Source organism: Quercus lobata, chromosome 2 (genome assembly GCF_001633185.2).
Source record: "Quercus lobata isolate SW786 chromosome 2, ValleyOak3.0 Primary Assembly, whole genome shotgun sequence".
In the NCBI taxonomy this organism is placed as follows: domain Eukaryota; kingdom Viridiplantae; phylum Streptophyta; class Magnoliopsida; order Fagales; family Fagaceae; genus Quercus; species Quercus lobata.
This window is the reverse complement of record NC_044905.1, coordinates 30,323,053-30,339,747: the sequence shown is the minus strand read 5'-3', so window position 1 is coordinate 30,339,747 and position 16,695 is coordinate 30,323,053. Positions and strand designations below refer to the sequence as shown.

At 35.0% G+C, this 16,695-nt stretch overlaps 2 protein-coding genes across 3 annotated transcripts; one reads left to right on the top strand and one right to left on the bottom strand.

The window, feature by feature from the left end:
* Positions 1–516: 516 nt before the first annotated feature.
* LOC115962808 (zinc finger BED domain-containing protein RICESLEEPER 1-like) lies at positions 517–1,698 on the bottom strand. Its single transcript, XM_031081684.1, has 4 exons — positions 1,329–1,698; positions 1,081–1,235; positions 694–982; positions 517–590 (listed from the first exon to the last, which is right to left on the bottom strand). The coding sequence occupies exons 1-4, from the start codon at positions 1,696–1,698 to the stop codon at positions 517–519; spliced, it is 888 nt and encodes a 295-aa protein (XP_030937544.1).
* Positions 1,699–15,327: 13,629 nt separating this feature from the next.
* Positions 15,328–16,462, top strand: LOC115978256. 2 transcript variants are annotated; one of them, XM_031100280.1, is made up of 2 exons: positions 15,328–15,409; positions 15,791–16,462. In XM_031100280.1, the coding sequence occupies exon 2, from the start codon at positions 15,826–15,828 to the stop codon at positions 16,189–16,191; it is 366 nt and encodes a 121-aa protein (XP_030956140.1). In that variant the 5' UTR covers positions 15,328–15,409; positions 15,791–15,825; the 3' UTR covers positions 16,192–16,462. The 2 variants fall into 2 exon arrangements, with proteins under 2 accessions (XP_030956140.1, XP_030956139.1); XM_031100279.1 differs by having other exon boundaries at positions 15,356–15,409; positions 15,784–16,462.
* Positions 16,463–16,695: the final 233 nt, after the last annotated feature.

The window sequence follows — 16,695 nt, the reverse complement described above, 5'->3', positions numbered from 1 at the left end:
ACCATAAGTATGGCAACAAAAGATAATAAGAGCACCTTACAATATTTTCATAGAGTCAGAGAAGGCAGAAAGGCAATTACTACAAGTGTGTAAGGCAGTAAACTACCAATGTAGTAGCTAGTTATAATTAGTTACAATTATGAAATACCTAAGTATTTCCAAAAAATAGCTTTTCTAAAGCTTTAAAGAGCAACCGCGCTATAGTTAAGTCCATGACTTATAGAAAAGAAAACCTATAAACTTAATAAGTTTTCTTTCCTATAAGCAATAGTTGATTTATAAATTATAAGTTAGAAAAACAATATGTCCAAAAGCTTCCAAAATATATCCAAAAATTTGCCTCCTATACAAAATGTGTCCTTCCTCCTACAAGAAAATGGGCAAAAAGATATTTATCAATAGAAATATAAGGACAAGACCAAAAGATACAGAATAGTAATAACCAAAAACAATAGAGAGGGCAAAACCAAACTCAATAGAAATAACAGTAAGGGCAGAAACTTACCCAGTTAGTGATTAGTCATCAACACTAATTGAGATACCTTTGTTTGAGCTTGAACTTCCACCACTTGCTGCTGCTTGACTTATAACTAGAAAAGAGAAAGAAATGAAGGCTATTATATTAAATTTCATTTGAATAAGACACACTTAATAGCACTTAATAGACAAAAAGTTTGGTAGTTAAAATATTACCAAAATCATGAAATTCATCTTCCAAGGCCTCTAACTCATCTTTTGATTTGTGAAAAGAAATTGGAACCAAGGCTTGAAGCCAATCTTGTGCACAAACAAGATTTTGAACCATGAGTGGAAAGAGTGAACTCCGAAATGGATCAAGTATGCGTCCTTTAGAATTAAATGTCGACTCAGAAGCAACAGTAGAAATAGGTACAGCCAGTACATCCCTAGCTAATTTGAACAGCACTTGATACCTATTTGAATTGGTCTTCCACCACCCCAATATCTCAAATTTCACATCCCCCTTCAAATTTCACAATTTTCACCCAAATATTTTTCAATCTCATTGCTACACCCTATGAATTGCTCAGCCTCCAAGAAACGCTCAAACCTAGAATTAACCATCACATATGGATCACTACAACCAATTGACTCACCTTCTATGTGTGTCCTCTCACTCCCACTTAGTGCTTGTACATTTGGAGAATCAACACAAGAGTAATAATCATACAACTTGACCAAGTTACCCCTCACCAATTCAATCATCTCATCAGCCACTTCATTCCCATAAATTTCAGAAAAAGAAAACTTCAAAAACCTCAACTTCTTTCTTGGATTAAGAACCACAGCCACATACAAAAGATGATTACTTTTATCCACTTTCCCCCAATACTTATCAAACTTAGATTCCATTTTAGTTGCCATGTTTTTCAAGAGGTGGTTTTGAGATTTACTTAAATGGGCAATATTCTCTTGAATGAAAAACATCTCATCAAAAAAGGTGTTTGTAGTAACATACAAAGAACCTGAAAACTTTTTCGTTGCATTGTAAAAAAGTTTCAAAAAACCCACAAATGTCCTACAATTTTGGAAATCAATACCACTAGGAGATCCCATATCACCACTATTCTCATTGTTCATAAAGTATGAAGAATAATTATCATCCTCAAAGTCCATTTGTATGAACACTTTCTCAAATTTTTCTATGGTTTCTAACATGAGATAGGTAGAGTTCCGCATAGTTGGTACATCTAGTCAAAGAAGAGACTTAGACTCAATACCTAATCTCTCCATAAAACCCATAAAAAGTTTGATTCCTATTTGGTGAGGACTTCACATACCTCACAGCTTCACACACCTTAGCAATGGATGCATCAATTTCTCTCAAACCATCCCCCACAATCAGATTTAGAATATGTGCACAACACCTTATGTGTAAGAACTCATGTTCTAAAGCAGTCCCCTTCTAATCTTTAGTTACAGTTTGCAAAAACTTAATGGTGGCACCATTTGAGCTAGCATTGTCTACTGTTAAAGTGAATATGCCATTTAATGGTGGCACCATTTGAGCTAGCATTGTCCATTGTTAAAGTGAATATGCCATTGATACCCCGCTCACGCAAACACATCTCAATCTTTCTACCTATAGTCTCCCCTTATGGTCTTCAACTTTACAAAAATTTAGAATTCTCTTATGCAACTTCCAATCATCATCAATAAAATGACATATAAGGGACATATAATTCAAATTTTGAATACTAGTTCATATGTCCGTAGTAAGACACACCTTACGACCCTTCAAGGCCCCTCTTAGTTTCTCTCTCTCAACACCATAAATGCCAATCACATCCCTAGCCATAGTTTGACGAGATGGGATATCCCTAATTCACAACTTAGGTTGTAAGGTTGTTGAATATCTTTGAAATTGTTGAATATCTTTGAAACCAATACCATTCAACAAACCTAAAAGGCAACTCATCTATTATAACCATTTCAGCGAGTGCCTTTCTAAAAGCCTCAACACTAAAGGCTGTTAGTACAAGCTGAAACCCGTCCTCCCCATCCATTTTAGGCTCAAATGCTAAGGTTTGTTGCCCTTTAAGTGCATCTCTATTAGGGTTCTTAATACAAATTGTCGTCTGATTCAATAAATTAGTAGTACCATGCCCCTTACTATCAGCTAGATAAGTTTTTTGACAATAATTGCAAACAGCCTTAAAATGACCCTCACCAATATCTATTTTTTTCAAAATGGTCCCAAGCAGTAGACTTTTTCCTATTATTACACACCTTGCCCTTACCTTTAGGTGGAAATGGGGGAACCTTAGCATTAGTTGGAGTGGCAGTAGATTCAACTTGGGCAGTAGGTGATGTTTGGGAAGAGGGTGCATAACTAGAGGGTTCTATAACTTAAAGACATCAAATTTAAGCATCAGAAAACTACCATAATAGTGATACTATTAACCCAATAACAAGAACACACACAAGTGACACAACAACAACAGTAGGTCAAAGCAGCAACAAACAACAACAAAGTAACAAACAAACAACAAGAAGTTAAAAGAGAAACAACTGAAGATAAATGATATCTTAGAGAATCCTTAGCTGTTAGGGATTCAAGATGAAGCAAAAAGAGTAGCCTACTTGAACAAATTTCAACTCCTGTATAAAATTACGATTTCAATTTCTTAAATTAGGAAAACAAAATGAATCAAACAAATTAGCAATAACATACAATCAAATTAACAAAATAAAAATGTGTTAGGATTTCATCTTTTAAAATTAGGGGTTCATCTTTTTTTTTATTTTTTTATAAATTTTAACAGTGAAGATAAAACTTATAGAAGTATATTACTCACTAAAAAAAAAAAAAAGCAACAAAATTGGACAGATACATACAGGACCACCACACGGTCTAGCCTACATAGGATAAAAACTAAGAAAAAGAACACAAAGGAGCACACTCAAATTAGGGGTTCATCTTTGAGCTAACAAATCAAATCAAGACAATTAGGGTTTCATAATCACTTGGTCTATTTTGGTTCCCTAATCTTTGAATCAAATAGAAAAGTATAGAGACTAGAGAGAGTGACTACATCGAATACTATGTTTCGAAGTGGAATCAAGCACATGCAACTCTATGGCAGTATGGCTAAACAATTTCTCACAACTATGATCTTTAAGTTTTCAGTAAATTGAACAAGAGGAAAAACCCATATCTCAAAATAGAGAAAAAGATAGATGAAAAAGGAAGAAAATATACCTGAGAGTCTTGAGACGAAGAAGCTGATCCGTGAGCATGAGAAAGCTTAACCCATGGTGGAAAGTGAGGCGATGCCGTGAGTGTGGTGATGACGTGGTGGCGACAATAACTAGGGTTTGGAAAGGAGTGTGGATTGTGGAGGGTATGGAGTGAAGGGTTGAGACTTGAGACTAGAGAGACTTGAGATTAAGAGTAGAGAGAATGGAGACTGAGATTGAGAGTGAGATTTTGATTTATGAGAGAGTGAGATACTGAGAACAGGGAGAAGTCTGAGATGGGATTGAAGACTGAGGCTTGCGTGTGGAACTCTGGAGGACTGATTTCCATTTCAATTTTAGTCGTTCTGAACTTCTAGTGATTTGATTTTTGCTTTGCTGATTTGATTTTTTTCTTTTGCGTGGAAGACTCTAGATGCCGTGCAGTTCTCAATTTGACAGTGCTTTAGTCTTATCATCCCTCAATCTCACATGCTCACCTCAAAATAACCGAGATATATATATACATAATTTTTTTTTACTCTAAAACTTTCAGTCGGGTCAGGTTATACGGGTTTTTAAACCCTTAACCTGCTATCCGAACCGAATATTCGGTTTTCTCAAAGAAGGACCCGAACCTGACCAATCATGAGCTTCGGGTTGACCTGTTGGGCTTCGGGTTGACCTGTTGGGCTTCGGGTCGGTCGGTTTGGTCGGGTCCTGGACCTGTTGGACAACCCTGGTTTGTATATAGCATTTGGAATCATTTATTTGTCATAGGTTATTTGTATAAAGTTTTTAAAAAAGACAAAGTTTGGCTACAAGCTTGATTATAATTAATGGTTATAAGTTTATTCAACATCTTTGTTAGTTTTTAGACTCCTTAACATACAATGTTTAACTTAATTTTATTGCCAAATTGTCACTTAAGTCAATTATGTAAATCTTAGGTTAAACATTCATCATACATATCATGCAGCGGAAAAGTAAATAAAATAAGATATGATGACTCATAAAAACTAATGAAACAAATTAGTTTCAAAGTAAAAAATTTGGGGGGAATGATCCCACACTACATAAAAGGGGCTATCCCAGCGTTTTTAAAGCACCAAAATAACACCAAAAATTGTCGATATAGCCTAAAATGATTTATCTTGACACTTTTTTTCTCATCGCCTTGTAGCACTGCGCAACGAGTGTGGTAATAGGTCCGCCTAACCTACACCGGCACTTTTAAAACTGCCGGTATAGGTCCCGGCGATTTTGAGACCCTATTCCAACCTTTTTTTTTAAGTGTTGGGACATTCTTCATCAACCGTTTCAAGACCTATACTAGCGCTTTTTCAAAATGAATACCGCTGTTGTAGGTGTACCTATAACAACGGTTTTAAAACCGCCCCTACAGGGTATTTAGGGAAATAGAAATATATCCTATACTAGCGGTTTTAAACTGCTGTAATATGTATTGCCTGTGCCTGTGCTTTTAAAACCGTCGGTATAGGTCATTTAAGGATATAGAAATAAGCCCTATACCAATGTTTTTAAAACGCCGTAATAGAATTTTACACTCAAGAATATTTAATTCGTAGTAAACTTAACTATGATTATTAAACCTAGCTTTGAAACCCTCAGACTTGATCTGCTCCAACATGAACCTCCAGTTCATGCCTTTGATTTTCAGTACACTTGATATTTGAAACTTTAAACCACATAGACCTCCAGTCTATGACTCCAAGACCACTCTTGAAGGTTTAGATCTCTAGCACCTTTGATAACTAGAATGAGGCAGCAACTTCTACAAATACTAGATCTTGAATTTCTTTAAAAAATATTTATGATAGAAGATTTGAAAGAGCTTTGATTACAGAAACCCTAGATCTACAATAGGAGGCACAGGAAACACTTTTCTCTCTCTAAAATCCCTTGTAGGGTTAGCTTATAATTTCCTTTAAATACTGCAACAAATAGATCGCAATTTGGGCTTGTAATAGACAAGTTATGGGCTTTTTACGTTTGCTAATTTTTGTTGATCCGCGATCATGCAAGCCAATCTGATTTTGAATTCCTAAACCTGCAGCTTGTATGTTCTTGAATTTTTACTTGCAGCGCTTTTAGCAATGTCTAATATGACTCATAGACTCTAAGATCTATTTCTAGATAAGTTTATGTACACAGTTTGCCAACAAACAAATCATTTAGAACCTAAAAAATTATACCTAAATATTTAGATATTTTTATTGGACGTGAATTTTAAATACTCTATTAATGGATTATATTTTTTTTCCTACATCCTCCATGCTTATAAAATTTAAAGGAAATAAAAAATCAATAACTATGTCATTAATCAAATATTTAGATTTTCTTTTGTAGTTTAAAATTATGCATAAAAAATAAATCTATGAATTGAATAGTAAATAATATCTGATTGTCACAAAATTTGATTTGTCTTAAGAACATAAAAAACATATAATTCAACTGTTATATTTTCAAAATATGTATCCATGTTAAACTTTTTAGTGGGAGTTGTAGCCGTCTTTAAAAAAATATAGTTTTTGATAACTTTTGTACGAAAAAAAAGGAAGCTAAAAATTAACTTATTGACAACTAGTTAAAAGTCAAATTATTTGTAAAATAAATGAGAGAAAAAAGCAAATAGCAAAAAAAAAGGTTGGGCTAATCGCATGCATGTATTGGGACCATAATGGAGGAGGAGGTGGGCTCATTCAGGACCATAATGGAGACTGGATAATAGGCTTTTCTAGAAGTCTTGGCTCCACTAATAGCTTCATTGCAAAACTGTGGGCTTTAAGAGATAGTCTCATCCTGGCTAGGGACCTCAATCTTAATATAGCCTTATTGTTAAGATGGATGCTATGAGTGTAGTCCAACTGATGAATAATGATTCTGTCAACATGCTAATGGAACATCTTTTGTCTGACTGCAGGACCCTCCTAAGAGCCATCCCTAACAAACGGATTGAGCACACATACCATGAAGCTAATCAATGTGCGAATGCATTGACAAGAATGGGTCTAGGCGTAGTTTTCTTTTTATTGTTTTTGTTGAACCACTGCCTGTGGTGGATGCCTTTTTAGCTTTTGATAAAGCTAATATTTTTGTAACAGACTTGTTGTTTCTAATATATTAAGTAGCTAGTTCTGACCCCCCCCCCCCCAAAAAAAAAAAAAAAAAAAAAAAAAAAAAACACGCATGCACGTAAACTACCAATTACCAAACTTTATGAGTTAGCCATTATCAAATGAGAACAAATTTTTATATGAATTCACCATTTTTTTTAAAATTTTAAAAAATCATAGTAAGATGGATTGTGAATTATGATGCTAAATAACTCAAATCTGGTTTAGTAGGGATAAAGATAAGTGATATATATTGAGCATTTTTAATTCTAGCATTGATATGCTTTTCTATGGAGGTTAATTCCTCCAAATTAGCACATGAAAATGAGTCCTTTTCAGTGCATAAACAAAATCACCATTCAATGGAATTTCTTTCCTTAGAGTATCAATTAAAGATAATAATTGTGGACACCTTTGTTTCTTCAATGGACGTACTTGGGAGTTAGGAGGTTCTTCACACAAAAGTTGTGCCTAACATTATTCAAAGCTGAGTGTTTTACACCATATAGTGCTACAGAGTATTGCAGAGCAGTACAGTAGTATTGTGTACAGAGTTCTCTTCAGTCTTCACGCCAAAGATCAAATCCAGATTGGTTTGGCTTTCCTCTACTGCTATTCCTCTCACTATTTTCAGACCTGGACTGGATCCGGAGGTCGGACCGAGAAAACCGGGAACCAGATTGAAATCTGGTTTTTTAAGTATAGAGAATCGGGCATATGTGGTAATTCTGTGAACCCCTAAAACTGGGTTGGACCGCACGGTTCATGCAGAATCAGTGGCAAGAACCGTGAGGTCCAACCCCTTAGCAATTTAAATTTTTTTTTTTTTTTTAATAAAAACAACTTAACACAATTTTATTATACTTAATTAAATTATCCATCTCTTACAAGGAATTTTAAAAATATATATAATTAAAATCCTTCAAAGATATTCAACTTTACTTCAAAAATTATTCATAAATTTTAATGTTTTCATGGTTATTATTTTATTTTATTAACTTTCTTATTTAATAATTAAATATATGCTTGAAAATCATTAAATTTCCCTCACATATATAGATATATTAGACAATTTTGCTAGTTGTAGGGTTAAGGGCCCAAATCATATACTGGGCCTTGGGCCTGGGCCGAGAACATAAATGGTCCGAGGAGGAATAAATAGTTATGGGTGATTCCAGTTTAGAGTCTCATAAGTAAGGAAGGAGTGGAAGGTGGTCTGAGGAGGAATTTCTCTTCGGGTATGATAAATACAGCTCAAATATGTATTCCAACAATCAGGGTGACCTTCCAAGAAGCTCCAGTGATAGGGACGTGCATTATGATCATATAAGAAGAGGGGAACCCAAAAATATCTAAGGGAAAGCTGCTACTTCCGCATTGAATGCACTACAGCTACTTTTCTAGCAGCATTTATGTGGAGAAAACCCCTGAACAGTGCTGCCTTGGCTACCACAACTCACAGAAAACCAAAGAGGGTGTCTGATGGGACAGGTACTCAAGTAAAGGCTCAAATGATCAACAAGTGTAGGATTAAGATGATCCAAAGGGAGTTATATAATGTAAGAGACCCTCCATAAGGAGAGAATCAAAAAAAAGAGAAAGAGAATATTGTAGTCATCAAAATTATACTTGCAATCGGTTTAATTGATTTATATGAAGACTTACCTTCTTGGACAGTGAATTCATTCAGATTAGTGCCTCTTGTTTTTGCTTGATCATCCTCTAAATTCATACTAGCCATTGTCCAATTCATTAGAGCCTAGTTCTTCGACCCGCTCTCTACAAATTTATTGTACCAAGCTCACTGGGCCAATATCTCATACATTTTGGGCTTGGGTTGCAAAACGTGTCCTTACACTAGTTTTATACATTTAATATCTATATTTAGGCTTTAATTAATTATGACATCATCACAGTTCGACTACGGTTCAACCTCAGTTCGATCTCAAAAATCTTGAATCTCTCCCTGTTACGGTTCAATGAACAGTCTGGGTTTCAAAACCTTTTCCTCTACGCTAGGGGCAAACCACAAGTATCCAAAAGTTCTTCACTTTTGAGTCCATTATTTTTCATAGAAACTGATAAGTTTAAGACATTATAAAATTACAAGGAAAAAGACCAGAATTCTTCTTCTTTGTGCAAAAGTGGTGGGCCAGTATGTATTCACAGTCACAAAACAGGCCTCATTTACACAAAGGACCTCAAAAATTATGCAATTTTTGCCTTAACTTGCTATGCAATTTTTTATTTTTTAGTATAAGTGATACAGCGTAGGCGTGTAGAAGCAAAATTTATAACACACAAATACTACAACTCTTCCACTATACCTAAGTTCTACAAGAACACTAGGCTAATAGGCAAAATAATAGAGAAAACCTCTCTAGCAAGCTTTTATTCAAAAACACACATAACCATAAATAACCTCTCTATAAAGAGTATTTATAGAAATAGAATTTCTCCTACTCCTTTTAGGAAAAGAAATAATAAACCTACTTCTACTTGAGAAAGGAAAAACAATTTAACTAGGAAAAGAAAAACAATTAAAATCCCAATTCAACTAGGAAAAGGATTTTAATTCAAAGTACTAAAGTAAATAAATCCTAATTCAAATAGGAAAAGGAAAACAATAAAAACTCTTTGTTCTTCATAACGTGATTTGCATCGTCCTCCTTGGGTTGGAAGAAACTCGTCCTCGAGTTTGGAGTCTGGATTGGAATTTTCTCCTCGATATGGAACAATATGCTTAACATTGAAGACGTTAGATGTACGCATATGACTTGGAAGTTTCAACCGATAGGCATTAGGATTAATTTTCTCAAGAATCTCCAAAGGACCAATCTTTCTAGCAACTAGTTTGTTGTACTCTCCCACAGGAAAGTGATTTTTGGTCAAAACTGCCCAAACTGCATGTCGAGATGAGAGCTTGTCTTGGCTATTGATATGCTTCAAAGCATCATGATCAGAATAAAGGACAAACTCATTATAGGCCAAATAAGAACTCCAATGCTTCAAAGCACAAATTATTGCATAAAATTCCAAATCATAAGTGCTGTAATTCAATTTTGACCCACTCAACTTCTCACTAAAGTAGGCCACTGGTTTGCCATTTTGACTAAGAATAGCTCCAATTCCAATCTTGGATGCATCACAATGTAACTTAAATGGTTGAGAGGAATCAGGAAAAGCTAGAATAGGTGCTGTAGTAAGCTTTTCCTTGATCTGATGAAACGCCTTTGTGGCTTCAGTTGTCCACAAAAACTTACTATCCTTCATGCAATCTGTAATTGGTGCCATGATGGTGCTAAAGTCAGGGATAAACCGCCGGTAGAATGACACCAACCCGTGGAAATTGCGGACCTCGTGGACTGTGGTTGGTATTGGCCATTGTTTAACAGCAGTGACCTTTGATTCATCAATTGATAGTCCATCCTTGGACACCACATAACCAAGAAATAAAACACTATCTGTCATAAAAGAACATTTGGTTATGGCAACATAAAATTTCTCCCTACTTAGAACTATGAGTACCTCTTGAAGATGTTGGAGATGTAAATCAATATTGGCACTACATATCAGGATATCATCAAAATAAACTACAACAAACTTGCTGATGAAATGGCGAAAAATCTGGTTCAGAACACGCATGAAGGTGCTAGGAGCATTAGAAAGTCCGAATGGTATTACTAGCCACTCATACAACCCCTCACGTGTCTTGAATGCTGTCCTCCATTCATCACCAGGACGTACTTGAATTTGATGGCACCCATTTTTTAGATCCAACTTAGAAAACACTGTAGCACCACTCAACTGATCAAGCAAATCATCCAATCAAGGACTAAGACTCTCTCTAATGTGCCCTTTTAACAACAAACCCTCTACTTGTCTTCTAAGTTCTTCATGCTCTTTTGGGCTCATGTGGTAGTGTGGGCGATTAGATAGATTAGAACATGGTACAAGATCAATTTGGTGTTGTATATCTCGGAGTGGCGGTCACCCCTCAGGTAGATCATTAGGAAATAAATTTGCAAATTCATCTAATAAAGATTTCACAGCCTCTAGTACTACACTACCCTTTGAGCTCTCCTTTCCCAACAATACAAACACCAACCCCGAATCAAACATCTCTTCAACAAATGCCCTTTTAGCTAAGAGATTCTTACCCCCTCCTGAAGTTGGCTTAGGTTCAATCTCCTTACAAGGCAATAACACAATTTTTGTGCTACCAAACATGAAACTGTATGTATTCTTCCTACCGTCATGTTGAACCTCTCTATCATATTGCCATGGTCTATTGAGGAGAAGATGACATGCATCCATAACTACCACATCACACCATGCATTATCCTTATATTTCAACCCAATAGAAAAAGAAACCAAGCAACGTTTAGATACAGTTACCTCATTGCCCCTTTTGAGCCAAGATAGTTTGCAAGGGTTAGGGTGCTTTTCTGTTGCCAATCCCAATTTTTGAACAGCCTCTTCTAATACCACATTCTCACAGCTTCCAGAATCAATAACAAATCTACATACCTTGCCCCCTATAGTACATGTAGTTTGAAAGATATTGCTTCGGAGCCAATCCTCACCTTCAAATTTACGAGGTGTGAAACATGTCCTTCTTGCAACTAACAAAGGGCCATCATCCCCTTGCACATACTCCTCTTCCTCTTTAACATCATAAAAAACTTCTTGCTCAAAGGTATTTAAATGATCATTAGCACATTCTTCACTCTCAATAAATAAACCCTTACCATACCGGCCACCCTTCTTGCAATCAGCCATTCTATGCCCTGCCTCACCACACTTGAAACATCAAGGGCCAGAACTACTAGCTGCAGTGTGGTTGGGTTGTGGATTAGCTTGATTAACTTGGTCTTTTCCTTGTGTAGATTGTGTAGTTGCACCATAAGGAGGATCTACTGGTGGTAGTCGGTTGCCACTACTACTTGAAACCATGTTAGTCCTCCTATTCATTGTCTTCTCTAAATGCAAAGCTCTCTGATGGGCTTCAGATACAGAAATTGGGTCAAATAAATTCAAAGTATCTTGAAATTGTTGCCTCATGCCCCCAATATAATGTGAAACTAATTGATCTTCCGAATCTGCAAGGTCAACTCTAACTACAAGTTGATAAAACTCTTGAGTATACTTATCTATAGATTGTGTACCTTGCCTAAGACTGTGTAGTTGTTGATATAATGTACGCATATAATTATGGGTAAAAATGCAGCACGCATATGTTTCAAAAAAATTTCCCAAGTATTGATTTTAGATTTACCTTGGCAAATATGGCTTTGCTTTAATTGTTGCCACCATGCAGCAGCACGTCCTCTGAATTTGGTCGCCACCAAAGAAACTCTTTTGTCTTGCGGCACCTCCTTAAATTCCAAAATTTCTTCAATCGCAGCAACCCAATCTAGGAATTCTTCAGGTTGTAAACAACCTTTGAACTTTGGAATATCTAATTTGAACCCAGATTCCCATCTGTTTGAATTGTATGAAACCAAGGGTTTCTCCCTCCTCCTTCTATGTCCAGCAAACGAATTTTCCATCTTACCCTCAACATTATAGTCTACCTCATCTTCCTTCACAAAACGTAGAGTTGGACTACAGTTTCGAGGCTGGTTAACAACGGCTAAGGCAGAAGCTGCTTTGTCAGCGCTTTAAACTGCTCTTCCATCTGCTGAAAGCGTGCCTCTAGTTATGTATTGCGTGCAATCTCATCGCGTTCATACTCACCATCTACAACAGCGTGTCTTCCCCCAAGTGATCCTCGTGCCATGGTAGGAACCTAACCGTGCTCTGATACCAAATGATGCAGCGTGGCGTGTAGAAGCAGAATCTATAACACACAAATACTACAACTCTTCCACTATACCTAAGTTTTACAAGAACACTAGGCTAATAGGCAAAATAATAGAAAAAACCTTTCTAGCAAACTTTTATTCAAAAACACACATAACCATAAATAACCTATCTATAAAGAGTATTTATAGGAATATAATTTCTCCTACTCCTTTTAGGAAAAGAAATAATAAACCTACTTCTACTTGAAAAAGGAAAAACAATTTAACTAGGAAAAGAAAAACAATTAAAATCCCAATTCAACTAGGAAAAGGATTTTAATTCAAAGTACTAGAGTAAATAAATCCTAATTCAAATAGGAAAAGGAAAACAATAAAAACTCTTTGTTCTTCATAACGTGATTTGCATCAATAAACATTTTTCTACGCTAATAAAATGAGCATTAACTGCATTGGGATTGCTATGTACTCTTTACAAAGATTTGATTTCCTTTCTCCCTCACAAATATATATATATATATATATATATATATATATATAAGGAGCACATAAACTTACACAATTTTTGAATTTCCTTTTACTATTGAACTTGAAACTTTAGTTGCTAAGGATAATAATGGTTTGTATTATGCTAGACTAGCTGCTGCCAGTATGACAGCTGTAACTGTGTAACCCTCCTTTTGTTTGAATGTGAAGGCCTTTTAACCAAAAAAAAAAAAAAAAATCTTACACAATTTTTATTACAACTTGACACGCGGAATGGAACTAGGATTCAAATTTAGGGGGCCAAGCTTTAATACAAGTTCGTTGAATTTCATAACATCCATTAACATCTTAATCTCATATTTGTGGACAGAATCAATGATCATGTTGCAATAAACTAATACTTAGTTCATCAATATTGATTCTTCAAAATGTTGTTTGATGATTTTCAGGAAATATGATATCAGTAATCATGACTTCTAATTTATTTGTAGTTGACTTTTTCATTATCTACAAGTCATATAAAAGTTATATAGATTATAAGGATTTATTTTACATCTACATAACATTCAAATAATTTCTTGACTTTTAAAGTCATGAGATTTTATCCAATGTAAAAATCAATGTTTATTTGGTTTTGTTTGGGTCTAATTTTTGGAACAACAGATTTAGAAGATAGGGAAATAATGAAGTATCTCAAAATTAAATAAATAAATAGTGGAATGAGTACTCTTCACGTGATATTTAGACATAGCTTTAGGGCGGTAAATGAACCATTCATAAATAGCTCCGGCTTGACTCAATAAAAAGCTTATTTATGTTTGTTTGTTTATAAACAAGCCAAGCTTAAGCTTTAGTTTTAGACTTGTTTAATAAACGAGCCAAGCCCGAGTAAAAAATATTGTTTATGAACAATCTCGTGAACACCAAGACCCGATACAAAAGTAACAAAACAAGTTGAGCCTAGGCTTAATTATGAATTTGGTAATAAAATTGATATGAACTTGACAAGTAAACTCATATCCTTCTAAAACTTTAATTAATTATTAGTTGAGACCACTCATCTAAACCAGATAGGCTAGATAATAAACTTGATAATATATTTGTGTTAGATCTCAAACTCAAAAATATGATATTGAGATTGAGTTTGAGTTTGAGCTTGATATTGAGCTCAGGCTTAGCTTGACTAATGAATCAAGCCACGCCAAGTCAAGCCAAATTCAAATTTTTATACTTTATAACAAGCTCAAACTTGAATATTGTTTGTATGCTCATATCAAGTTCAAACTAAGGCTACGTTTGGATAGGGCGTTTGCGTCTGTGTCTGCGTTTTCCCTTTTTTTTTTTTTTTCACGCGTTTTTGAGCTTTTTGAGTGTTGCGGCTACTGTTCATGCACTGTTCAATGAACAGTAGCCGCAAACTTTGACTTTTCAAAATTTTTTGGACCAATCAGAGCACATCGTGTACTGTTTATGGACCCACGAATTTCACTTTTTAGCAACTTTTTTATTACAAATGGGTCTCACGGTACTATTTACACATTTAAAAATTATTTTGTTACAGTATTTTTCAGTTTTCAATTTCAGTTTTCAATTTTCAACTGTTTACAAACGGACCCTAAATTTCAACATTCTACTTTTGCTGTTGAACCGAACCTAAACATACATTACCCTACAAAACTTCGCTCATTCACTGCTTAAATAACTTACACCATTTCTTTTTCTTTTATTTTTTTCTTTTTTTTTTGTCCCTTTTTTTTTTTGTATAAGTATACCTTTTATCAGTAGTTACTTTTCTTTTGAACCAAAAGTTGACACATATAAACTCCATCTAGCACGTGCCACGACCCCCTCTACCTAGGCATTCACAAGTTCACCATAATTCATACAATACAACTATTCTATTTTATTTTTTTCGATGAAAACGATAACCACAAGTTCAAACACTATCAGCTACTAGCATTTATCATTTGACAGCAGGCTTGAATTGACACCCAAGAACACGGGTCTCCTGTCCTTATCTTCAAGCTATAAAGGGAAATAGGTTTCCTCTTCACACAAAGTAGTACAGTCTGTGTGTCTGTCACTGTGGTACAGAGCTCTGTTATGAACACAGAATTGATTCCTTCTCCCATAAATGGATCGCACTAAGTGGACTTGAAACCCAATTCAAAACGGTTTAACCATTGGGGATTTCAAATCCGCCACCTCACACCTCCCTTCTATAAATATCCTCACCCCCTCAACTATTCGCCAAATGAAAATCTTCTTCTTCATAAAGCTCGTCTGGTATTGTTAAGCATAAGCATGCACTCTCTTCTCTATAAATAGTCAAAATATCTCCTTCATTAACTTTATAATAAAGGATGCAAAACATTTAACTTGGTTCATATATGCTTGTAATTCACATGCTTATTTTGTTTTTCTAATACTCCCCCTAATCAATTAGGCATGCAAATTCTCTAGTTTCTCAATTGATACTAGATATACTATAAATTTTATTAATGTAATTAAATTTATAAATTGATGTGTTACTATCTTTAAAAAAAAAAAAAAAATTAAGCATTTATTAATTAGGTAGTCATAATTACTAATTCGTAAGTATGATTTATATATAAATATGAATTATTGGTTTGTTATTATTGACTGTGATTTTATGAAAGTTGGTAGGGTACACGCTCAAAAGAAGAAAACAAAGAGCAACAATGGCAGAAGAACGGATAATCACAGTCGGATATGTTGAGTTAGCAGGCAGTGGGGGCAGCTCAAACAAAAGAAAGATGAATGAATCAAGTGAATTGGAGAAGTCATCCCGTACCATCTACAAAGACAAGCACAGTGCATATTCAGAGCAATTTACTAAGCACCATAAGGCTGAAGAGTTCGTGGACAAAGATAGTGGAAGGTTGGGGTTCAAAGAACAGGTCACATACAAATCCACTCACAAGGTTAATGACAAGGTTCAGGGGAGTACCACTGAGTACGAGACCCAGGTCAAGTTTAAGAAGACTGTCTACCCGAAAAAGAGTGCCTCAAAGTGCAACTACAATAATGCTATTTACTATGACTAGATTTCCTAAAGTTCTTGGCTCTCTACAGCTTTCTTGCCTTGTGTTTTATTTTTATTTTTTTCATGGCGATTAGCTTGTAAATTTGTAATGGGTTTTAACTCTAGTAATATATGTCAAGCAGTGTTCTGAGGATCTTGAAGATGAAAGTTTAGTAGGGTTTGTTTATTACTTTTGAAGCTGTAAATATAATGGCGAGAATTAAGGTTTTAAATACCAACATTTTTGGCATTGATGAAACTCATTTATAGGCTTATACAATTAGATGCTTTTTATTGCGACAAGAAGCAAAACTTGTAGGGTGAAATTGTCACCTGCAACTCTGAAAGTTATGTGTATTTGTCCTGTTTTTGGGTTGGTAAAAATCATACTGTGGATTTGTTTGAACTAGCAAGAGTAGCGACAACATGCATGGTTTTACTTCTATTCAAGGCCAAAATAGAGAATTAAGCTCATTTTTCTAATTATTTAGTTATTAGTAGGCACGGTATTGAAACTATATTTTTT

Bases quoted from the DNA above. Each gene is read 5' to 3' on its own strand.
- LOC115962808 (XM_031081684.1), bottom strand. From the start codon at position 1,698: ATGCGGAACTCTACCTATCTCATGTTAGAAACCATAGAAAAATTTGAG. The intron at 983-1,080 runs GTTAATTCTAGG...TGAAATTTGAAG, and splicing joins GTAGTGATCCATATGTGATG to GGGGATGTGAAATTTGAGAT. The intron at 591-693 runs GTAATATTTTAA...TCTCTTTTCTAG, and splicing joins AGATGAATTTCATGATTTTG to TTATAAGTCAAGCAGCAGCA.
- LOC115978256 (XM_031100280.1), top strand. From the start codon at position 15,826: ATGGCAGAAGAACGGATAATCACAGTCGGATATGTTGAGTTAGCAGGC.